Source organism: Erythrolamprus reginae, chromosome 2, assembly GCF_031021105.1.
Source record: "Erythrolamprus reginae isolate rEryReg1 chromosome 2, rEryReg1.hap1, whole genome shotgun sequence".
Taxonomy (NCBI): domain Eukaryota; kingdom Metazoa; phylum Chordata; class Lepidosauria; order Squamata; family Dipsadidae; genus Erythrolamprus; species Erythrolamprus reginae.
In genome coordinates, this window is record NC_091951.1 from 29,163,507 (window position 1) to 29,189,180 (window position 25,674).

Here is a 25,674-nt window from a genome sequence, read left to right on the forward strand (position 1 = left end):
ATGAATCAACAGAATTATAAGTAAAGATTAGTTTATTTCATCTTTATGGAGTGATCATTCATTACCAACAAATGGGATTCTAAGCCATACAATTGATTTCTTGCCATGCTGAATCCGCTGCAACTTAAGCCAGCTAAACTCTGCTAATACTAGTAATATTAATATTAACCAGAATACCCAACAAAGCCCAACATCTTCAATATTATCCTGAGCCTTCTTTTGCGAATTGGGCCCCACAATACTTGCTGATACCATCACTCCACCTTGTTTTAGATCTCTTTCATGGGTGCTTTTTATCAAGTGGGATCCATTCTATAGCTGCCTTGGTCCACCTGCCATCGGTTCTTCTTGCTATGCGACCAGCCCATTTCCATTACAATTCTTCTCTTCGTGATATGGTATACTTTGTTCTCTAATGTAGACTTGCCCAAATGTTCTGGGTTGGCAGCCTTGACGGTGAGAGGGACAGTTGTCATGTACACATGCGTGTGCGAAAACAAGCACACAAGAGCAAACAAGCCTGGCACCCACACACTTGTAGGGACATTAGTGCCTGAATGATACTCATGGTGTTGGTAGCACCTGGGCAACACATGCTGGATCCCCAGTACCCCAAGGCACAGTGACCCAGCACTCCACACTCATGGAAACACTAGTGCCAGTAGAAAGAGGTGCAAGCATGTGAATGCCTGCACTGACCAGCCACTCAGTCTGCTGGCCAACAGGGAACTGCCTGGTAGTAGACTTCAGCCCATAGGTTCAGGAGGACCCCTACTCTAATCCATGTCCAATGATTCATTTCCATTCACCATATGAGAAGAGTTCTAGGTTGAGTATTTTATGGTTGTGTGAGTGTTCACCAGTCAGGGGGAAAAACTATTATCATGGCTTCTCAACTGTAAGATACAATTGGTGGAAAAAGCAAGGTCCTTCTAGGAAGCACGCATCTTATCTCGATGAGACATGTGAGCCCATGAGCATACAGGAAATTGGGAAAAAACTGCTGCTGCTTTTCCCCAGGTGCAGAAAGTTCAAGGAAGCTGACGGCCATGTCTCTGCACCTCCAAATGTGAAACGGGGGGGGGGGGGGGTATGGAGAAGCAGGGAAACACGTCAGATTGCCTTTGGCTTCTTTTGGCCATCCTCAAGCAAGAAACCCAATGGAGGCCTAGAGATCTCCAGGTATGGAGGGTGACCTCAGCCGAGAGATTCAATGCTGGTGTTTCTGCAGTCGCTATCGCTGCCAAGCCCCCCCCCTCGCCCCCCCCCCCCCCGAAACTTTATAGCCATCTGCAGTGTTTCCCAACCTTGGCCACTTGAAGATATCTGGACTTCAACTCCTATAATTCCCCAGCCAGCGTTCGTTGGCTGGGGAATTCTGGGAGTTGAAGTCCAAATATCTTCAAGTGGCCAAGGTTGGGAAACACTGGCGTAGAAGACCGTAGTCGGTACTCGCCGAGCGGAGAATAAAGCGGTGTGTGTAGGTGTATGCTTCCCAGAGAAAAACTCTCTAGCCATCGAGAGGAAAGGAGGGGCGCCTGTAGCGTTCTGCCGCTCTAGGAAGGAGCACTCGTTGATCGAGATTCTCCAAGGGAGCTGTTGGAGACAAATCGTGGCGGAACGATTTGCAGTTGCTCTTCCTGTGAGCAGATTGGAAACGGTGCCTGTCAGGCGCCTTCTGATACTTAGCCCTCATTCTCAGCAGCCGGACACCGTCCCTATTTTTGCAACAGTCTCCCCGAGTCCCTCTTAAAGGAACAGGACCTAGCGTTTGATTTAGAGGGGCGACGCCGAGAGCATCGGGCTCCCTTTACAGGCAGTTTTCGCTTTCGCTTTTGCGCGACAGTCCTCCACTCCACCACTCGAAGGGCAGAAGCGCTGAACTGGCGGCTGTCCGGGAATGAAAGGCCCGCTCTAGGAAGGCAGTATCTATTGTTTGCACTGGGCAGGAAATTGTGAGAGGAACGATTGGCGGTTGGTCTCCTCAGGCACCGAAGCCTCGATTTAAACGAGCCCCCGTTTCTTCACCTCCTGGAAACCGGGAAATTAGTGGAAGTGGTGGGCGGCGGGTGTGTCTGTCTGTGTGGGGGCAACTCCAATTGTCATAGCCTTGTTTTGTTTATCCTCGAGCAGTAAATCCGATGGAGAACGGATGGGACTCCGGGGGGGGAAACAGCCTGAAAAGCCTCCCCGAGGACTCCCTCAGCCCGGAGATCCACCGGCGGCGCTTCCGTGGTCTCGAAGGCTGCCGCCAGGAGGCCGAGGGGCCCCGGGAGCTTTGCAGCCGCCTGCACCGGCTGTGCCGTCAGTGGCTGCGGCCGGAGAGGAGCAGCAAAGGGGAGATGCTGGACCGGGTGGTGCTGGAGCAGCTGCTGGCCCTGCTGCCCCCGGAGATGGCGGGCTGGGTGAGGGAGTGCGGAGCCGAGAGCTGTTCCCAGGCGGTGGCCCTGGCCGAAGGCTTCCTGCTCAGCCGAGCCCAGAGGGAAGAGCCGCAGGAGGGGCAGGTGAGTTCGGGGTGGGGAGGGGAGAACCGAGGATCGCTCGGGGTCTGCAGTGAACTGCTAATAGGAAGGAGAGATTGAAGGCTGTCGATCTTGAGCCGGTCAGGATCAAACGGGAGATCTTCTTTCAATTGCCAATCAACAGAATTAGCCTCCTAACTGCCAATATTTGCAGAGCTAATTTCTTCTTTGAATCTTTTTGTTTCTTTAAATATTTTTTATTTCTGGAGATAATCGTAAGAGAATTCAACCCTATTTCTACCACCCAAACTCCTGAGGGATATAAGAGGGTCTTGAATTTGAGGGAAGTGGTCACAATTTCTTCTCCAACATCTCTTTTTCTTTCCTCGGGTGCAGGAATTAATTGGAGCATGAACTGATGATATTTAAATTATTAAACTATTGAAATTTTAAATTATTAAAGTATTAAATTATCAAATTATATTATTAAATTATTATTGGGTGAGATTATCAGAGGGCATGGGGTGAGTCACCAACAGTATCCTGATAATACTCAGCTGTATATTTCAACCATGTGTCCCCTCAGTGAAGCAGTGGAAGTGATGTGCCGGTTTCTGGAGGCTTTTAGGGTCTGGATGGGCAATAACAGGCTCAAGCTCAACCCCACTTTATTTCTCTAAAATGTTACACTGTAGAATGTAGGTTCTTTCTTTTCCTCACTCATATCACATAATATTGTTTTCTAATGTTAATGAAAGTGTCATGTCTCCCTGAACAGTTCTTCCTTACGGAGTACTTGTGATTTTCATAGCAGCTCTTTTAGTTATTGCAACAGGGCTCCATAAGTCCAATATCCATCTAAAATGACCACAGTTTGCCCAGAAATAGAAGCCACATATAGAGCGCAATCCCAAGTTCTCTTACTTTGACTTGGGTTGGGATAATAGAGGTACAGAGGCAAAAAGTAAGGCAGGCAAACTAATCTGGTTCTGGTTCTGTGAGATTGGATCATAAACCAGACTTCTGTCAGGTGCAGGAGCCGTTTATGGGGAAGGTCTCCGCAGAGCTGCAGGAAAGAGGAGATCCATCCAGCCCTTCCCAGGAGCTGCGCTTCAGGAGAATCCAACTGGGGCCTCCTTGCCAGGTAAGTGCAGGTTTCTTCTGAGAGCAGTGCAGTACAAACTCCATCCGTTCATGATCTGATTTTATCATCAAATGCACAATCTCTGACCATTTGAACTCAGTGCCCCCCCCCCGAGAATATCCTGCTAAATTACGCTCAGCATTCAAGATGGTTATTGAGTTTTAAAAAAGAGAAAATTGGTAGGCTTCGTTATATTAAACAATTTGAAAGTTAGAAATTTATTAGAAAATTTGTTTGATGGAAAAAGTTTAATACTTCATATTTTTCAGAAGAGTGCTGAAACCTAGTTAGAAATGAAGCCCTAAGAATTTAAACAATAAGAGTAAGGGTAAAAAATGAGATTAAGGGTGAATCCCATGAAGATAGGACCCTAAGTGATTGTTACATAACTGCAAGAATAAGACTGTTAGCTAGGCGACTTGGGATTTCTAGGCTCATTGCCAATGTTTTGAAGCTAGGTAGGAAAAATTTGGAGTGGATGTGTCATTAGGAGTTTGCTAGCCTAGGGGACTGCTCCCTGAAACCACCTTGCTGAGCTATTCTGATCCACTGAGAAGCTCTGCAATGTTGGTTGTGTTGCCATCCTACAGCCTGGATGCACCTAAGTCATGATTTGTGGAGCTACGGCTTCCCAGCCCCAAAGATGACATGGACATGCAGACATAAATCTGTTTTCACCAAGGAAATGTCCATTTAATTCCTTTTGAACATCTGTTCCCAGTTTGTGTGGTAAGAAAGAAAATGTCCAAGTCTTTCCTGCCAGGGGAATACACTCCAAGACCAGGGAAGTCTTAATACCACTCTACTACGCCCTGGTCAGACCGCGCCTGGAGTACTGTGTTCAGTTCTGGTCACCACACTTCAAAAAAGACATTGAAACTCTGGAGAAGGTGCAGAAAAGAGCAACCAAAATGATCAGGGGTCTAGAAACCAAGACTTACGAAGAGAGACTGCGGGAACTGGGCATGGATAGCCTAGAGAAAAGTTGGGCCAGAGCGGACATGATAGCAGTCTACAGGTATACGAGGGGTTGCCACAGAGAGGGGGGGATCACTTTATTCTCCAGGGCACCGGAGGCTGGACGAGGAACAACGGCTGGAAGCTGACCAAGGAGAGATTCAACCTGGAAATAAGGAAGAACTTCCTGATGGTCAGAACGATCAACCAGTGGAACAACCTACCAGCGGACGTTGTGAACTCCAATACTCTGGACATTTTTAAGAGTAAATTGGACTGCCATTTGGCTAGGATGCTATAGGGTTCCTGCTTAGGCAGGGGGTTGGACTTGATGACCTGCATGGTCCCTTCCAACTCTAACAATAAAAATAAATAAATAAATAAATAAATGTCTGCCAAGTAACATTTTCTTTCTATATCAGAGATCAGGTCCATTTGAGGAGGTGACTGTGGACTTCACGCTGGAGGAGTGGGAGCTGCTAGATTCTGGTCAGAAGAACTTGTGCGCAGATGTCACGTGGGAGGTTTTGAAGAATATGGCTCTTCTGGGTAAGGCCAAGCTTTCCTCTGGCTTCCACTCATTGGGGGAGTTCTCTTTCAGTGGAGGATGGCTAGCTATTTATGCACAGATGCTTTAGGTGATCATTCCTCCTCAAAGCCTTATATATTCCCTGTACACTCTGGAAATGCCCTAGATATTCATGGCAGTGGCTGATCAGAATGAGCAATGGCAGTGGCTGATCAGAATGAGCCGCCTCGAGTTTTCGGAGAGGGGCGGCATACAAATCCAAATAATAAATAAATAAATAAATAAATAAATAAATAAATAAATAAAATCAGCACCAAATCCTTAATATGTTTCTTGGCCAAAAATTATTTGGGTACCATCAGAATGTCCTAGATAACAATTTGCAGCCTTCACATCCTAGCTGGACACGTAGGTGATACCAAACCTAGAACACATGATTTTTAAGGGGAAGGATGTTCACTTTTCTAATTGTAACAGAAATATTTCTTTTCTTTTCCAAGGAGATGATGGGTTGGAAAATGAGAATATCAAGCAAGCAAGATTAAAGACAGAGAGGCGTGAAGTTGAAGATGTGATATTTGGCCCTAAAGAGGACACAGGGAGACAAGAGAGAAACCACTCAGAGAATGGAGGGGATAAATCACCCACTTCTGTTCCTGTTGGAACCCCTATCGTCCTTTCCCAGCAAGATCTGGAAGCAAAGAAAAAAGAAAAATATGGGTGGAAAGAAAAAAATCAATTTGATTTACAAGAATGTGGCATTAATCAGACTGAAGGGAAAATGTATGAAAATTATGTCAATCATTCTTTCTCGCTTCCTTTACTAAAAGAAATATACAGCAAAAGCAAACCACACACCTTTGTAAGATCTGAGAGGGATTCTAGACAGAGCAGAGAGAGGAAACTCTGCATGAAGAGGGGAAAGCGATTAATTAGCAAGAGTAAACTTATTCTCCACCAAAAGGGCCACAATGGGGAGAGATCACATAAATGCCTAAAATGTGGAAAGATCTTTGCTGGGAAAGAAAATCTTAATCGTCACAAAAGGATCCTCACTGGGGAGAGACCACATAAATGCATGGAGTGTGGAAAAAGCTTTACACAGAAGGGGAATCTTAAATCTCATAACAAAATCCACACAGGGGAGAGACCATATAAATGCATGAAATGTGGAAAGAGCTTTAGAAGGAAAGATAATCTTAATGATCACAAAATGATACACACTGGAGAGAGACCATATAAATGCATGGTATGTGGAAAAACCTTTAAACGAAAGGTACATCTTAATTGTCATGAAAAGATACACACTGGAGAGAAACCATATAAATGTACAGAGTGTGGAAAGACCTTTACCCAGAAGGGACATTTTAATGATCATCAATGGACCCACACTGGGGAGAGACCATATAAATGCACGGAGTGTGGAAAGACCTTTATCCAGATAGGACAGCTTAAAGTTCATCAACGGAACCACACTGGAGAGAGACCATATAAATGCACGGAGTGTGGTAAGACCTTTACCCGGAAGGGATATCTTAATGCTCATCAATGGACCCACACTAGGGAGAGACCACATAAATGCATGGAATGTGGACAGAGTTTCATTACCAATGCTTTTCTTATTTGCCATCAAAGGATTCACACGGGCGACACCATATAAATGCCTCAAATGTGAAACCATCACAGTCTGTAGAATCCCCAGCTATGGTAGTGTCTGAGTCAGAGGATGATGGGGATGTTTGGTATTAGGAACCCCTGTTAAATGCAAGGGTCAGGAGGTTAAAATTATCTATAGAAGAAGGTCTTGGAGGTGACTATCTGTATAGGACATTTGGCCACTCCCTAGCAGAATTTAAGAATGGCTGATGGGAAAAAGGGGTGCGGAAAAAACAACATTCCGAACATGGATCTGAGAGCCTTTTCCAATCCCCTGGATTTTGAAATCTTGGTTTTTGACTATCCATCCTGTGATAAAATACAGGAAATAGTATAAGGGCAGATTAGATGGACCATGCGGCCTTTTTCTGCTGTCAGTCTTCTATATTTCTATGACTGTAGCTTGACTGAATGAGTAATTAAGTGAAGCAAAGATATCATGACTGAGGATTTATGACTATACAGTGATGCCTCGTCTTACGAACTACTCGTCATACGAACTTTTCGATATACGAACCCAGGGTATAAAATTCCTTTGCGTCGTCTTAAAAACCCTTTCCGTCTTACGAACCTGAGCCCGGGTACATGGACACTCTTTCTGCGTGTGTGCTCTCTTACTGCCGCAGGGATTCCCCTGCCTTGTGACTGCTACTGCCGGGATTTCCCATTTGCTTGCTGCCCCCGCCGGGATTCTCCACCTCCTTTTGCTTCCATCTGCAGTCCCGAGGCTGGGAATGCCAGAGCAGCCCCCTTTCCCTGCCACATTCCCCTCTAGCCCTCCACTTCCTCTTCTCCCTGCAGTCAGCCCATCCCTCTACCAAAATCCTCTATAGCCTACCGCTTCCTTTGCCCCATCTCACAGTAAAATCACCCCTCCAAAAGCTTCCTAAACCGCTCAAAATCACCTCCAAAATCATCCCTCCAAAAGGTTCCTACACCGCTACAAATTGTTCCCAAAATCACCCCTCCAAAAACTTTCTGAACTGCCCCCAAATCACCACCAAAATTGCTCCCCGAAAAGCTTCCTACACCATTCCAAATTGCTCCTAAAATCACCCCTCCAGATGCTCCCTATACCACCCCAAATTGCCTCCAAAATTGCTCCCACAAAAGCTTCTCACAATGCTCCAAATTGCTCCCAAAATCACCTCTCCAGATGCTCCCTATGCCACCCCAAATCGTCTCCAAAATCGCTCCCCCAAAAGCTTCCTACACCCCTCCAAATTGCTCCCAAAATCACCCCTCCAGATGCTCCCTATGCCACCCCAAATCGTCTCCAAAATCGCTCCCCCAAAAGCTTCCTACACCCCTCCAAATTGCTCCCAAAATCACCCCTCCAGATGCTCCCTATGCCACCCCAAATCACCTTCAAAATCACTCCCCCAAAAGCTTCCTACACCGCTCCAAATTGCTCCCAAAGTCACCCCTCCAGATGCTCCATAGGCCAACCCCAAATTGCCTCCAAAATTGCTCCCCCAAAAGCTTCCTATGCCACCCCGTTTTTGTCCCCCCACTCTGCTCATTTCCTCTACACCTTTCTCCTCTCTTGAGTTCCATGAGTCTTTTCCTCCCGTTTTTGTCCCCCCTACTCTGCTCATTTCCTCTACACCTTTCTCCTCTCTTGAGCTCCATGAGTCTTTTCCTCCCGTTTTTGTCCCCCCACTCTGCTCATTTCCTCTACACATTTCTCCTCTCTTGAGTTCCATGAGTCTTTTCCTCCCGTTTTTGTCCCCCCTACTCTGCTCATTTCCCCCACACCTTTCTCCTCTCTTGAGCTCCATGAGTCTTTTCCTCCCGTTTTTGTCCCCCCCACTCTGCTCATTTCCCCCACACCTTTCTCCTCTCTTGAGCTCCATGAGTCTTTTCCTCCCGTTTTTGTCCCCCCAACTCTGCTCATTTCCTCTACACCTTTCTCCTCTCTTGAGTTCCATGAGTTTTTCCCTCCCGTTTTTGTCCCCCCACTCTGCTCATTTCCTCTACACCTTTCTCCTCTCTTGAGTTCCATGAGTATTTTCCTCCTGTTTTTGTCCCCCCACTCTGCTCATTTCCTCTACACCTTTCTCCTCTCTTGAGTTCCATGAGTCTTTTCCTCCCGTTTTTGTCCCCCCACTCTGCTCATTTCCTCTACACCTTTCTCCTCTTTTGAGTTCTATGAGTCTTTTCCTCCCGTTTTTGTCCCCCCAACTCTGCTCATTTCCCCCACACCTTTCTCCTCTCTTGAGCTCCATGAGTCTTTTCCTCCCGTTTTTGTCCCCCCAACTCTGCTCATTTCCTCTACACCTTTCTCCTCTCTTGAGTTTCATGAGTATTTTCCTCCTGTTTTTGTCCCCCCACTCTGCTCATTTCCTCTACACCTTTCTCCTCTCTTGAGTTCCATGAGTCTTTTCCTCCCGTTTTTGTCCCCCCACTCTGCTCATTTCCTCTACACCTTTCTCCTCTCTTGAGTTCCATGAGTATTTTCCTCCCGTTTTTGTCCCCCCACTCTGCCCATTTCCTCTACACCTTTCTCCTCTCTTGAGTTCCATGATTCTTTTCCTCTCGTTTTTGTCCCCCCTACTCTGCTCATTTCCCCCACACCTTTCTCCTCTCTTGAGCTCCATGAGTCTTTTCCTCCCGTTTTTGTCCCCCCTACTCTGCTCATTTCCCCCACACCTTTCTCCTCTCTTGAGTTCCATGAGTCTTTTCCTCCCGTTTTTGTCCCCCCTACTCTGCTCATTTCCCCCACACCTTTCTCCTCTCTTGAGTTCCATGAGTCTTTTCCTCCCGTTTTTGTCCCCCCTACTCTGCTCATTTCCCCCACACCATTCTCCTCTCTTGAGCTCCATGAGTTTTTCCCTCTCGTTTTTGCCCACCCCACTCTGCTCATTTCCTCTACACCTTTCTCCTCTCTTGAGTTCCTTGAGTCTTTTCCTCCTGTTTTTGTCCACCCCATTCAGCTCCTTTTCCCCATGCAGTTTGGAAGGGGTGAGTTTGTCACTGGAATTGAAATTAGTGCTGGCAAAAATGAAGAGAATCCCAGAAAGAGGAGCCTCAGGAAAATCCCAGCAATGCAAGAATGGGGTGCTTTGGCTGGCAAGGGAAGTTTGGAGATGTGAATTCCCAGGAAAATTCCAGCGCTTCAGGGCATCCCAGCAGCGGGTGCTCTGAGGCTCCACTCCATAGGGAAATCCCAGGAGGGGAATCCTAGGATCGCAAAAATGGGCACTCCGCTGGCAACGGAAGTCTGGAGGTGGGGTTTCCCAGCGAGGGAAGCCTCAGCGAAATTGCACCATCGCAAAAACACAGAAGTCCGGAGGTGGGGTTTCAAGGACTTCCATGTTTTTGCGATGGTGCGATTTCGCTGAGGCTTCCCTCGCTTGGAAACCCCACCTCCGGACTTCCAATACCAGCAAAGCGCCCGTTTTTGCGATCCTGGGATTCCCCTTCTGAGATTCCCCTCCAGCATCGCAAAAACGCGTAAGTCCGGAGGTGGTGTTTCCCATGGAGGGGAGCCTCGGGAATCCCAGGATCGCAAAAACGGGTGCTTTGCTTACAACGAAAGTCCGGAGGCGGGGCATCCCAGGGGCAGCAGTGGGTTCATAAGGTGAAAAAAGTTTGTAAGAAGAGGCAGAAAAAATCCGAACCCTGGGTTTGTATCTCAAAAAGTTCGTATGATGAGGATTCGTATGACAAGGTACCACTGTGTAGCAAAACTTATTAAAGTCTTAAAGCTTTCCTGAAGCCTGAAGAGAGCGAAAATGGCTGAAAAGAAGAGCGAAAATCAGCTGGCACCCTGGAACTGTCATAGAGCAATCCCTGCGTGTCATCAGGTATGGCTCCACATGCAATCTGTGGCATGCGTGTCATAAGTTTGTCATCACTGACCAAGGGGATGCGTTCGGGAATATTTTTTACATTCTTTTTGTTGATAAATGCCAGTGATAAAACATCTTGCACTGGTTTTCCTTGAATGCATTGGATCGTGTAATTTTCCAGTTGTTTGACCACAGTCTTTCCCATTTGACTAATTCTATGGGCTATCCAAAAATTTCCCCATAGCTGATCATATTGTCTTTCACAATCTCCTCCTGTGTTTTGTATCTAATTAAAAATGTATAAGTTTTGCCAATTAATTTTTCTTCCTTTTCCATGAGTATCTTATTCAGGCCGCTCCTTCCTATTTGAAAATCTGGCCCTTATTGAAGGGCATTTTGAAAAGTATCTTGTACCTGAAAATACGTCTGCCGGTCCAATAGTATACCTTTTTCTTCTAATTCTTCCTTAGATCATAAATGTAATTGTTTGTTTAATAGTTCTGTGTACAGTGGTACCTCATGATACGAACTTAATTGGTTCCAGGAGGAGGTTCGTAAGGTGAAAATTTCTTAAGACGAAACAATGTTTCCCATAGGAATCAATGTAAAAGCAAATAATGTGTGCAAATCCTTCAGGAAAATCCCAAACTTTAGAAGGGAGGCGAATAGAGGGCAGGGAGGAGCAGCTAAAGGGGGCAGGTGGAAGAAGCAAGGCTAGGCTAAAGGGTGAGTGGGAAGGAAGAAAGGCGCCTCCCTTTTCTTTCTTCAAAAGACACCCTTTCAGTGCCTGTGCAAGCATGCTGTTCTCCTACTTTTTAAAATGCAAACTCTTTCCCCCTCCAAGCCGCCCTTCCCTTTTCTTTCTTCAAAAGACACCCTTTCAGTGCCTGTGCAAGCATGCTATTCTCCTACTTTTTAAAATGCAAACTCTTTCCCCCTCCAAGCCACCCTTCCCTTTTCTTTCTTCAAAAGACACCCTTTCAGCGCCTGTGCAAGCACACTGTTCTACTTTTTCAGATGCAAACTATTTCCCCCTCCAAGCCGCCCCTCCCTTTTCTTTCTTCAAAAAAGGGAAAAAAAGAAACCCCTTCATCCCAGCAGCAGCGGCTTGGGTTCCTAAGGTGAAAATAGTTCGGAAGAAGAGGCAAAAAAATCTTAAACACTGGGTTCGTATCTCGAAAAGTATGTTAGAAGAGGCGTTCGTAAGATGAGGTATCAATGTATTGTATTCTCAGATTGTATTACATTTGGATGATACTTTAATTCTATTGGGAAGATCCATTCCAAAGAAGCCTGTAGTGGACTATAGAAGGAATAGATCAGATATCCAGACCTTGGTAATCACTGGAGAACGAATGGAGTAGGTGGTCAGTTTCACATTTCTGGGTGTTATCATGAAAAAGGACCTGACCTGGGACACTCACATTGCAGCACTGGTCAAAGGGCCAGCAGAGACTTCTCAGGAAACAACAGCTCAATGAAAAACTGTTGGTGACCTTTTACTGCTGCACCAGAGAGAGCATCTTAACTCACTTCACCTGTGTAGTGTTTGCCAGTTGCATTGTGGCAGATGAGAGACTGCCCACCCAAAGGCTTTTCCATACCCGGAACTTTTGCAAATGGACAAAATTGCTTCAGGCCTTCTGTCCCTTTGCAAAACTTTCAGTGCGGAAAACCCTGAAGGGTTCTAAGACTTCCAAAAGCTTCTCTCTTTCCATTAGTGGATCTCAGTGCACGGACACACACCAAGTTACAAAGTTTGGGAACTGCTATTCTAAGTCTTATAGAGATGAATTAGGAACAAAAATGACAGACTCAGCACACTGTTGGTTGGTTGTTTGTCTGTTTAACTTATGTGGCGCCCAATCCCTGAGGACTAAGGGCGGCTCACAACACTAAAGGAGATACCCCCATAGAGAAGTGGCAACCCACCAACAGAGAGGCCCCCAAATTGGCCTGGAATATCCAGAAGACTTTTTACTCCCTTACTTAGTAGGGGGCCCTAGAGAAGGAGCTCTCGCCTCACAATAAGGAGACTGAGTTCAATCCTAGGTAGAGGCAGATCTTTCTCTGGACACAATAATATTTTATTTTTATTTATTATACTGTTTTGTCAAGTAGATTTCGGTGGTACACAAAGATATAACATTGTTTATATACATGATATTAGGACAAGGGATGGAAGGCACAGTAGTGCACTTATGCATGTCCCTAACTGACCTCTTAAGAATCGGGAGAGGTCAAGAGTGGATAGTCTTAAGGGTAAATTTTTGGGGGTTAGGAGGTGAAACTAGAGTCAGGTAATGAGTTCCATGCATCAACAACTGGGTTACTAAAGTCGTATTTCCTGCAGTCGAGTTCAAAGCGGTTTACTTTAAGTTTGTTGTGTACTTGTGTGTTGTTGTGGTTGAAGCTGAAGTAGTTGACAGAAAGGACATTGTGGCAGATGATTTTATGGCCTGTGCTTAGGTCGTGTTTAAGCCCACCTAGTTCTAAGCTTTCTAAATTTAGGATTGCAAATCTAGTTGCGTACGGTATAGTGTTGTGAGTTGAGGAGTAATAATGTATCTGCTGAACAAAACTCCATATTGGTGCCAGGAAGAGCATCGGGCCAGTAAACAAACTATTAGCTCCATTCACCCTTCAAGGAATTATGGGGGAGGCGGTCGTTAAAAGAAGATGAATAAGTAATAAACGGATACATTGATTTGAGGGACGCCTGTCCTATGACTCCACTTGCCACTTTTGTCATTTCCAATCCCCTCCATCAAGTCTCTCCCTGCCCTAAAACTTCTTCCATTTGCCCCTGGAAGGCACCCGTATTCTTGCCCAGAGCAAGAGAAATCATAGGTGCCGAAGGAAACACCAACCCTTCCTACCCATCACAATTTCTCTGGCCCCCCCCCTGAAAAGGCTAGAGCATCACTTGAGTCTGAGCAGCCCGACAAAGTCATTGGGCAGGGAAGGAGCATGCGCATAATACAGTTGTCGGTACTCCCGGAGCGGGAAAGAATGAGGGGGCGGGTTTTTCCCAGTAAAAACTCTATGGCCAGCGGGAGGAAAGGAGGGGCGCCTGTTGTGTTCTGTTCCTCTAGGAAGGAGCACTCGTTTGTCCAGACTCTCCAAGACAGGTGTTGAAGGCGGAGCGGTTTGCAGCTGTGCAGAAGGTCTGAAGAAGACGAGGAGCCCCGTTTCTCCCTTACTGGAAACCGGGGCAGTCGGGACGGAGTGGCTGTCTGGGCCCCTTCGGACTCCCTTGGAGTTGATTCGCCCCCACCCCCCGAGCAGGAAAGCCGTCCAGGCTTTACAGCACTGCCCTAGAGTAATCTGAGGCTAAACTCCCATTTACGTGCTCTGAACCGAAACTAAATTGACAACTCTGGTCTACAATATCAGGGGAAAGAATCAACAACTAAGGCAGCCCAACCAGGTAATCCAGTGCACTGGCCCAAGTAAGAATACTTTTGCCCCAAAGGAGGGAACATACAATTTTACCTGGGTAATCAGAAGAGCGATTATGGGAGGTTGATCAATAATGCCAGTGTGTGTGTATTGGACTCTGTTCCAGGAACACTAGTGAGTCCAGAGCGAGCACGGACCTGAAATTTTGTGGTTCCTTACCTTTGAGAGGGGGAAGGCCAGGCTGAGGGGAAGCAGTCTTGTGTCGTGGATCTCGAGTGGTTGTAAAATTGATAACTCAGGAAACCATAGTCAGGAAAACTCTTAAGGGGATGGGCAATTGTTGTAGTTGGTTTTGTTGTAAATGAAAAGAGAAGAAAGTAACTATAAAACTAACAAATAGGGAGGTACAAATCCCTTCCAATAGTCTTTTAGGACAATTACTAAGTCAATGGGATGATGAAAATTTAGCAACTTGGACTCTAGAAAAAAACTTTGTGCTAGAAGAAATGGCCTCAATATGTAGAAAGCCCACCTGATTATCGTTGGAATCAGTTGGGAGAATCAAATAGATATTGGATAGGGAAACTAGAAAAATACATAGGCAAAAGACAAGCAGTGAAATACCTTGTGTAAAATCATGGTATTTTGTAAATTGAAAGGAGCCAGTTCCACCCAAAGAAACTAGAATTTTAAAACTAGAGAAGGAAAAAACGATGGGGAAACAGAAATGGGATCCCTTAGAATTATTAGAATATGGTGATACCTCGTCTTACGAACTTAATTGGTTCCAGGAGGTTCGTAAGGCGAAAAGTTCGTAAGACGAAACAATGTTTCCCATAGGAAACAATGTAAAATGGATTAATGCGTGGAAGGGGAAAAAAATTGCAAAAACGGCGCTCCACTGGGCGTCGCCACCCTTACAGACCTCTTAGAAAAGAGGAGAGGTCAGCTGTAGACAGTCTAAGGAATCTAGACATTTCAAAAGGAAAAAAAGAAACGGAAAAAAGAAAAACAAACGACCAGTTAAAAACAAGAGAGTTATCCTTGTCTCTTCACTGTCTTATTCTTACTAATATCTTGCTATATTTTATGCAGTGATCCATATCGTATCGTATATGTATTTATGATCTTACATTTTTTGGTATATTGTGATTTTATCATCTTAATAGAAAATCTTAATTTTAAATGATTTATGTTATTGTTGGTATAGTTCACCTTTATAAATTAGCTCATCCATAATTTTAATGAGTACTGATATCTTTTAATGCTCACACTTTTTCTGGAAGAAGCTTCAATGCCAGCAACTTTATTCTGTGTGTACATGCAATTTTTCTGACATGCTCAGTTATTTATTGTTTCAATTCTTCACTTTATTATTTTCAAGATTTAGTTATTTCTGAGGCAGGGGAAGGGATGCCCCTTTTCTGAATGAAATCATTTCTATAGCTACGCAAGCTTCCTGTACATGGTTTGGTTTCTTTGCCCTCGGCGTCATCTTTTTAGCCATTGTCTATCCACTGCAAGATGAAGGTGTCTTCTGTTGGGTTTAACCACTCTACTACATGCTTGCACTGTCTTGTAAACATACCTCTATGGTCAGGTCGCAATTAACTGACTAGCGTGTCACCTTTTGATGACCAAAAGGGGCAGGTACTCTGCAGACTATATAAACTTCTGCAGAGTAGATGCTCCTCCCCTTCTGATCCTCTTTTTGGCCCTGTTGAGCCTTCTTCCACCTCCTTCTCTCTCCCCCGTGTGCTCCATTGTCCTCGGCAGAGGACATGTGTGAGATCAATCCGAAGACATCCTCACGCATGGAAGCATCCAGAAGTTATTGATATATACTGAAATATAACCATATATGCCTGCATTATGTAAATGCACGAATCAGGAGGATTGTAAGTAAATATTAGTTTATTTCATCTTTATGAAGGAGTAATCATTACCAACAAATGGGATTCTAAGCCATACAATTGATTTCTTGCCATACTGAATCCGCTGCAACTTAAGCCAGCTAAACTCTGCTAATACTAGTAATATTAATATTAACCAGAATACCCAACAAAGCCCAACATCTTCAATATTATCCTGAGCCTTCTTTTGCGAATTGGGCCCCACAATACTTGCTGATACCATCACTCCACCTTGTTTTAGATCTCTTTCATGGGTGCTTTTTATCAAGTGGGATCCATTCTATAGCTGCCTTGGTCCACCTGCCATCGGTTCTTCTTGCTATGCGACCAGCCCATTTCCATTACAATTCTTCTCTTCGTGATATGGTATACAGGTACTTTGTTCTCTAATGTAGACTTGCCCAAATGTTCTGGGTTGGCAGCCTGGACGGTGAGAGGGACAGTTGTCATGTACACATGCGTGTGCGAAAACAAGCACACAAGAGCAAACAAGCCTGGCGCCCACACACTTGTAGGGACATTAGTGCCTGAATGATACTCATGGTGTTGGTAGCACCTGGGCAACACATGCTGGATCCCCAGTACCCCAAGGCACAGTGACCCAGCACTCCACACTCATGGAAACACTAGTGCCAGTAGAAAGAGGTACAAGCATGTGAATGCCTGCACTGACCAGCCACTCAGTCTGCTGGTCAACAGGGAACTGCCTGGTAGTAGACTTCAGCCCATAGGTTCAGGAGGACCCCTACTCTAATCCATGTCCAATGATTCATTTCCATTCACCATATGAGAAGAGTTCTAGGTTGAGTATTTTATGGTTGTGTGAGTGTTCACCAGTCAGGGAAAAAAACTATTATCATGGCTTCTCAACTGTAAGATACAATTGGTGGAAAAAGCAAGGTCCTTCTAGGAAGCACGCATCTTATCTCGATGAGACATGTGAGCCCATGAACATACAGGAAATTGGGAAAAAACTGCTGCTGCTTTTCCCCAGGTGCAGCAGGGGGGGGGTGGTATGGAGAAGCAGGGAAACACGTCAGATTGCCTTTGGCTTCTTTTGGCCATCCTCAAGGAAGAAACCCAATGGAGGCCTAGAGATCTCCAGGTATGGAGGGTGACCTCAGCCGAGAGATTCAATGCTGGTGTTTCTGCAGTCGCTATCGCTGCCAAGCCCCCCCCTCGCCCCCCCCCCGAAACTTTATAGCCATCTGCAGTGTTTCCCAACCTTGGCCACTTGAAGATATCTGGACTTCAACTCCTATAATTCCCCAGCCAGCGTTCGTTGGCTGGGGAATTCTGGGAGTTGAAGTCCAAATATCTTCAAGTGGCCAAGGTTGGGAAACACTGGCGTAGAAGACCGTAGTCGGTACTCGCCGAGCGGAGAATAAAGCGGTGTGTGTAGGTGTATGCTTCCCAGAGAAAAACTCTCTAGCCATCGAGAGGAAAGGAGGGGCGCCTGTAGCGTTCTGCCGCTCTAGGAAGGAGCACTCGTTGATCGAGACTCTCCAAGGGAGCTGTTGGAGACAAATCGTGGCGGAACGATTTGCAGTTGCTCTTCCCGTGAGCAGATTGGAAACGGTGCCTGTCAGGCGCCTTCTGATACTTAGCCCTCATTCTCAGCAGCCGGACACCGTCCCTATTTTTGCAACAGTCTCCCCGAGTCCCTCTTAAAGGAACAGGACCTAGCGTTTGATTTAGAGGGGCGACGCCGAGAGCATCGGGCTCCCTTTACATGCAGTTTTCGCTTTCGCTTTTGCGCGACAGTCCTCCACTCCACCACTCGAAGGGCAGAAGCGCTGAACTGGCGGCTGTCCGGCAATGAAAGGCCCGCTCTAGGAAGGCAGTATCTATTGTTTGCACTGGGCAGGAAATTGTGAGAGGAACGATTGGCGGTTGGTCTCCTCAGGCACCGAAGCCTCGATTTAAACGAGCCCCCGTTTCTTCACCTCCTGGAAACCGGGAAATTAGTGGAAGTGGTGGGCGGCGGGTGTGTCTGTCTGTGTGGGGGCAACCTCCAATTGTCATAGCCTTGTTTTGTTTATCCTCGAGCAGTAAATCCGATGGAGAACGGATGGGACTCCGGGGGGGAAAACAGCCTGAAAAGCCTCCCCGAGGACTCCCTCAGCCCGGAGATCCACCGGCGGCGCTTCCGTGGTCTCGAAGGCTGCCGCCAGGAGGCCGAGGGGCCCCGGGAGCTTTGCAGCCGCCTGCACCGGCTGTGCCGTCAGTGGCTGCGGCCGGAGAGGAGCAGCAAAGGGGAGATGCTGGACCGGGTGGTGCTGGAGCAGCTGCTGGCCCTGCTGCCCCCGGAGATGGCGGGCTGGGTGAGGGAGTGCGGAGCCGAGAGCTGTTCCCAGGCGGTGGCCCTGGCCGAAGGCTTCCTGCTCAGCCGAGCCCAGAGGGAAGAGCCGCAGGAGGGGCAGGTGAGTTCGGGGTGGGGAGGGGAGAACCGAGGATCGCTCGGGGTCTGCAGTGAACTGCTAATAGGAAGGAGAGATTGAAGGCTGTCGATCTTGAGCCGGTCAGGATCAAACGGGAGATCTTCTTTCAATTGCCAATCAACAGAATTAGCCTCCTAACTGCCAATATTTGCAGAGCTAATTTCTTCTTTGAATCTTTTTGTTTCTTTAAATATTTTTTATTTCTGGAGATAATCGTAAGAGAATTCAACCCTATTTCTACCACCCAAACTCCTGAGGGATATAAGAGGGTCTTGAATTTGAGGGAAGTGGTCACAATTTCTTCTCCAACATCTCTTTTTCTTTCCTCGGGTGCAGGAATTAATTGGAGCACGAACTGATGATATTTAAATTATTAAACTATTGAAATTTTAAATTATTAAAGTATTAAATTATCAAATTATATTATTAAATTATTATTGGGTGAGATTATCAGAGGGCATGGGGTGAGTCACCAACAGTATCCTGATAATACTCAGCTGTACATTTCAACCATGTGTCCCCTCAGTGAAGCAGTGGAAGTGATGTGCCGGTTTCTGGAGGCTTTTAGGGTCTGGATGGGCAATAACAGGCTCAAGCTCAACCCCACTTTATTTCTCTAAAATGTTACACTGTAGAATGTAGGTTCTTTCTTTTCCTCACTCATATCACATAATATTGTTTTCTAATGTTAATGAAAGTGTCATGTCCCCCTGAACAGTTCTTCCTTACGGAGTACTTGTGATTTTCATAGCAGCTCTTTTAGGGCTCCGTAAGTCCAATATCCATCTAAAATGACCACAGTTTGCCCAGAAATAGAAGCCACATATAGAGCGCAATCCCAAGTTCTCTTACTTTGACTTGGGTTGGGATAATAGAGGTACAGAGGCAAAAAGTAAGGCAGGCAAACTAATCTGGTTCTGGTTCTTTGTGATTGGATCATAAACCAGACTTCTGTCAGGTGCAGGAGCTGTTTATGGGGAAGGTCTCCGCAGAGCTCCAGGAAAGAGGAGATCCATCCAGCCCTTCCCAGGAGCTGCGCTTCAGGAGAATCCAACTGGGGCCTCCTTGCCAGGTAAGTGCAGGTTTCTTCTGAGAGCAGTGCAGTACAAACTCCATCCGTTCATGATCTGATTTTATCATCAAATGCACAATCTCTGACCATTTGAACTCAGTGCCCCCCCCCCGAGAATATCCTGCTAAATTACGCTCAGCATTCAAGATGGTTATTGAGTTTTAAAAAAGAGAAAATTGGTAGGCTTCGTTATATTAGACAATTTGAAAGTTAGAAATTTATTAGAAAATTTGTTTGATGGAAAAAGTTTAATACTTCATATTTTTCAGAAGAGTGCTGAAACCTAGTTAGAAATGAAGCCCTAAGAATTTAAACAATAAGAGTAAGGGTAAAAAATGAGATTAAGGGTGAATCCCATGAAGATAGGACCCTAAGTGATTGTTACATAACTGCAAGAATAAGACTGTTAGCTAGGCGACTTGGGATTTCTAGGCTCATTGCCAATGTTTTGAAGCTAGGTAGGAAAAATTTGGAGTGGATGTTAGCCTAGGGGACTGCTCCCTGAAACCACCTTGCTGAGCTATTCTGATCCACTGAGAAGCTCTGCAATGTTGGTTGTGTTGCCATCCTACAGCCTGGATGCATCTAAGTCATGATTTGTGGAGCTACGGCTTCCCAGCCCCAAAGATGACATGGACATGCAGACATAAATCTGTTTTCACCAAGGAAATGTCCATTTAATTCCTTTTGAACATCTGTTCCCAGTTTGTGTGGTAAGAAAGAAAATGTCCAAGTCTTTCCTGCCAGGGGAATACACTCCAAGACCAGGGAAGTCTTAATACCACTCTACTACGCCCTGGTCAGACCGTGCCTGGAGTACTGTGTTCAGTTCTGGTCACCACACTTCAAAAAAGACATTGAAACTCTGGAGAAGGTGCAGAAAAGAGCAACCAAAATGATCAGGGGTCTAGAAACCAAGACTTACGAAGAGAGACTGCGGGAACTGGGCATGGATAGCCTAGAGAAAAGTTGGGCCAGAGCGGACATGATAGCAGTCTACAGGTATACGAAGGGTTGCCACAGAGAGGGGGGGGATCACTTTATTCTCTAGGGCACCAGAGGGCTGGACGAGGAACAACGGCTGGAAGCTGACCAAGGAGAGATTCAACCTGGAAATAAGGAAGAACTTCCTGATGGTCAGAACGATCAACCAGTGGAACAACCTACCAGCGGACGTTGTGAACTCCAATACTCTGGACATTTTTAAGAGTAAATTGGACTGCCATTTGGCTAGGATGCTATAGGGTTCCTGCTTAGGCAGGGGGTTGGACTTGATGACCTGCATGGTCCCTTCCAACTCTAACAATAAATAAAAATAAATAAATAAATAAATGTCTGCCAAGTAACATTTTCTTTCTCTATCAGAGATCAGGTCCATTTGAGGAGGTGACTGTGGACTTCACGCTGGAGGAGTGGGAGCTGCTAGATTCTGGTCAGAAGAACTTGTGCGCAGATGTCACGTGGGAGGTTTTGAAGAATATGGCTCTTCTGGGTAAGGCCAAGCTTTCCTCTGGCTTCCACTCATTGGGGGAGTTCTCTTTCAGTGGAGGATGGCTAGCTATTTATGCACAGATGCTTTAGGTGATCATTCCTCCTCAAAGCCTTATATATTCCCTGTACACTCTGGAAATGCCCTAGATATTCATGGCAGTGGCTGAACAGAATGAGCAATCAGCACCAAATCCTTAATATGTTTCTTGGCCAAAAATTCTTTGGGTACCATCAGAATGTTCTAGATAACAATTTGCAGCCTTCACATCCTAGCTGGACACGTAGGTGATACCAAACCTAGAACACATGATTTTTAAGGGGAAGGATGTTCACTTTTCTAATTGTAACGGAAATATTTCTTTTCTTTTCCGAGGAGATGATGGGTTGGAAAATGAGAATAGCAAGCAAGCAAGATTAAAGACAGAGGGGCGTGAAGTTGAAGATGTGATATTTGGCCCTAAAGAGGACACAGGGAGACCAGAGATAAACCACTCAGAGAATGGAGGGGATAAATCATCCACTTCTGTTCCTGTTGGAACCCCTATCGTCCTGTCCCAGCAAGATCTGGAAGGAAAGAAAAAAGAAAAATATGGGTGGAAAGAAAAAAATCAATTTGATTTACAAGAATGTGGCATTAATCAGACTGAAGGGAAAATGTATGAAAACTATGTCAATCATTCTTTCTCACTTCCTTTACTAAAAGAAATATACAGCAAAAGCAAACCACACACCTTTGTAAGATCTGAGAGGGATTCCAGACAGAGCAGAGAGATGAAACTGTGCATGGAGAGGGGAAAGCGATTAATTAGCAAGAGTAAACTTATTCTCCACAAAAAGAGCCACAATGGGGAGAGATCACATAAATGCCTAAAATGTGGAAAGATTTTTGCCCGGAAAGAAAATCTTAACCATCACAAAAGGATCCACACTGGGGAGAGACCACATAAATGCATGGAGTGTGGAAAAAGCTTTGCACAGAAGGGGAATCTTAAATCTCATAACAAAATCCACACAGGGGAGAGACCATATAAATGCATGAAATGTGGAAAGAGCTTTAAAAGGAAAGGAAATCTTAATGATCACAAAATGATACACACTGGAGAGAGACCATATAAATGCATGGTATGTGGAAAAACCTTTAAACAAAAGGTACATCTTAATTGTCATGAAAAGATACACACTGGAGAGAAACCATATAAATGTACAGAGTGTGGAAAGACATTTACCCAGAAGGGACATTTTAATGATCATCAAAGGATCCACACTGGGGAGAGACCATATAAATGCCCGGAGTGTGGTAAGACCTTTACCCGGAAGGAACGTCTTAATTATCATCAATGGATCCACACTGGGGAGAGACCACATAAATGCTTGGAGTGTGGAAGAACCTTTACCCGGAAGGGACATCTTAATTTTCACAGAAGTATCCACACTGGGGAGAGATCACATAAATGCATGGAATGTGGACAGAGTTTCATTACCAATGCTTTTCTTACTTGCCACCAAAGGATTCACATGGGCGACAGCATATAAATGCCTCAAATGTGAAAAGACCTTTACCTGGAAAGGACATCTTAACAGTTGTTGTGAGTGGTCCACGTCCAGTTCATCTGGTCATGGATTTTGAGGAGGACGAGCCGGGTCTGTCTGGGTATCCTAGACCAGTGTTCTTGATAACAGAGTCTGCAAGTGCGAGTGAAGGGGAGTTGGAACCTGGAGGACCATCAAAGTCTGTAGAACTCCCAGCTATGGTAGTGTCTGAATCAGAGGACGATGGGGAGGTTTCGGATTGGGAACCCCTATTAGATACAAGGGTCAGGAGGTTAAAATTATGTATAGAAGGTCTTGGAGGTGACTATCTGTATAGGACATTTGGCCACTCCCTAGCAGTATTTAAGAAGGGCTGATGGGAAAAAGGGGTGTGGAAAAAGCAACATTCCGAACATGGAGCTGAGAGTCTTTCCCAATCCCCTGGATTTTGAAATCTTGGTTTTTAACTATCCATCCTATGATAAAATACAGGAAATATTATCAGGGCACATTAGATGGATTGTGCGGCCTTTTTCTGCTGTCAGTCTTCTATGTTTCTATGACTGTAGCTGAACTGAATGAGTAAGTGAAGCAAAGATATCATGACTGAGCATTTATAACTATACAATGATACCTCGTCTTACGAACGCCTCGTCATACGAACTTTTTGAGATACGAACCCAGGGTTTAAAATTTCTTTGCCTTGTCTTAAAAACCCTTTCCGTCTTACGAACCTGAGCCCAGGTGCGTGGGCTCTTTTACTGTGTGTGCGCTCTCTTACAGTCGCAGGGATTCCCCTGCCTTGTGACTGCTACTGCTGGGATTTCCCATTTGCTTGCTGCCCCCGCCGGGATTCACCACCTCCTTTTGCTTGCACCTGCAGTCCCGAGGCTGGGAACGCTGGAGCTGCCCCATTTCCCTGCCACTTCCTCTGATCCCTGCAGTCACCCCATCCCGCTGCCAAAATCCACCCTAACCTACCGCTTCCTTTGCCCAATCTCGCTGCTAAAATCACCCCTCCAAAAGCTTTCTACACCGCTCCAAATTGCTCCCAAAATCACTCCTCCAAAAGCTTCCTAAACTGCCCCAAATCACCTCCAAACTTGCTCCCCCAAAAGTTTCCTACACTACTCCAAATTGCTTCCAAAATTACCCCTTCAGATGCTCCCTATGCCACCCCAAATTGTCTCCGAAATTGCTCCCGCAAAAGCTTCCTACACGCCTCCAAATCGCTCCTAAAATCACCCCTGCAAAAGCTTTCTACACCGCCCCAAATCACCTCCAAAATCGCTCCACCAAAAGGTTCCTACACCCCTCCAAATTGCTTCCAAAATCACCCCTGCAAAAGCTTTCTACACTGCCCCAAATCACCTCCAAAATCGCTCCACCAAAAACTTCCTACATTGTGCAAATTGCCCCCAAAATTACCCCTCCAGATGCTCCATATGCCACCCCAAATTGCCTCTAATATCGCTCCCAAAAGCTTTCTATGCCACCCCGTTTTTGTCCCCCTCACTCGGCTCATTTCCTCCACACCTTTCTCCTCTCTTGAGTTCCATGAGCCTTTCTCTCTCGTTTTTGCCAACCCCACTCTGCTCATTTCCCCCACACTTTTCTCCTCTATTGAGCTCCATGAGCCTTTCCCTCCTGTTTTAGCCCACCCCACTCTGCTTATTTCCCCCACACCTTTCTCCTCTCTTGAGCTCCATGAGTCTTTCCCTCCCGTTTTTGGCCCCCAGTTTGCTCATTCCTCTACACCTTTCTCCTCTCTTGAGTTCCTTCAGTTTTCTCCTCCCGTTTTTATCCCCCCACTCTGCTCATTTCCTCTACTTCTTTCTTTTCTCTTGAGTTCCTTGAGTTTTCCCCTCCCGTTTTTGTCCCCCCCCACTCTGCTCATTTCCTCTACATCTTTATCTTCTCTTGAGTTCCTTGAGTTTTCCCCTCCCGTTTTTGTCCCCCCCACTCTGCTCATTTCCTCTACACCTTTCTCCTCTCTTGAGTTCCATGAGTATTTTCCTCCCGTTTTTGTCCCCCCACTCTGCCCATTTCCTCTACACCTTTCTCCTCTCTTGAGTTCCATGATTCTTTTCCTCTCGTTTTTGTCCCCCCTACTCTGCTCATTTCCCCCACACCTTTCTCCTCTCTTGAGCTCCATGAGTCTTTTCCTCCCGTTTTTGTCCCCCCTACTCTGCTCATTTCCCCCACACCTTTCTCCTCTCTTGAGTTCCATGAGTCTTTTCCTCCCGTTTTTGTCCCCCCTACTCTGCTCATTTCCCCCACACCTTTCTCCTCTCTTGAGTTCCATGAGTCTTTTCCTCCCGTTTTTGTCCCCCCTACTCTGCTCATTTCCCCCACACCATTCTCCTCTCTTGAGCTCCATGAGTTTTTCCCTCTCGTTTTTGCCCACCCCACTCTGCTCATTTCCTCTACACCTTTCTCCTCTCTTGAGTTCCTTGAGTCTTTTCCTCCTGTTTTTGTCCACCCCATTCAGCTCCTTTTCCCCATGCAGTTTGGAAGGGGTGAGTTTGTCACTGGAATTGAAATTAGTGCTGGCAAAAATGAAGAGAATCCCAGAAAGAGGAGCCTCAGGAAAATCCCAGCAATGCAAGAATGGGGTGCTTTGGCTGGCAAGGGAAGTTTGGAGATGTGAATTCCCAGGAAAATTCCAGCGCTTCAGGGCATCCCAGCAGCGGGTGCTCTGAGGCTCCACTCCATAGGGAAATCCCAGGAGGGGAATCCTAGGATCGCAAAAATGGGCACTCCGCTGGCAACGGAAGTCTGGAGGTGGGGTTTCCCAGCGAGGGAAGCCTCAGCGAAATTGCACCATCGCAAAAACACAGAAGTCCGGAGGTGGGGTTTCAAGGACTTCCATGTTTTTGCGATGGTGCGATTTCGCTGAGGCTTCCCTCGCTTGGAAACCCCACCTCCGGACTTCCAATACCAGCAAAGCGCCCGTTTTTGCGATCCTGGGATTCCCCTTCTGAGATTCCCCTCCAGCATCGCAAAAACGCGTAAGTCCGGAGGTGGTGTTTCCCATGGAGGGGAGCCTCGGGAATCCCAGGATCGCAAAAACGGGTGCTTTGCTTACAACGAAAGTCCGGAGGCGGGGCATCCCAGGGGCAGCAGTGGGTTCATAAGGTGAAAAAAGTTTGTAAGAAGAGGCAGAAAAAATCCGAACCCTGGGTTTGTATCTCAAAAAGTTCGTATGATGAGGATTCGTATGACAAGGTACCACTGTGTAGCAAAACTTATTAAAGTCTTAAAGCTTTCCTGAAGCCTGAAG

General features: G+C 46.0%; 1 protein-coding gene across 1 annotated transcript; it reads left to right on the forward strand.

Annotated features, from left to right (window-relative positions):
• Positions 1-1,717: 1,717 nt before the first annotated feature.
• Positions 1,718-25,174, forward strand: LOC139159280 (zinc finger protein 420-like). The gene is made up of 8 exons (XM_070736611.1): positions 1,718-2,504; positions 3,499-3,606; positions 4,986-5,112; positions 5,593-6,749; positions 17,885-18,280; positions 19,257-19,370; positions 20,736-20,862; positions 21,235-25,174. The coding sequence occupies exons 1-8, from the start codon at positions 2,142-2,144 to the stop codon at positions 22,392-22,394; spliced, it is 3,552 nt and encodes a 1,183-aa protein (XP_070592712.1). The 5' UTR covers positions 1,718-2,141; the 3' UTR covers positions 22,395-25,174.
• The last annotated feature ends 500 nt before the right edge of the window (positions 25,175-25,674 follow it).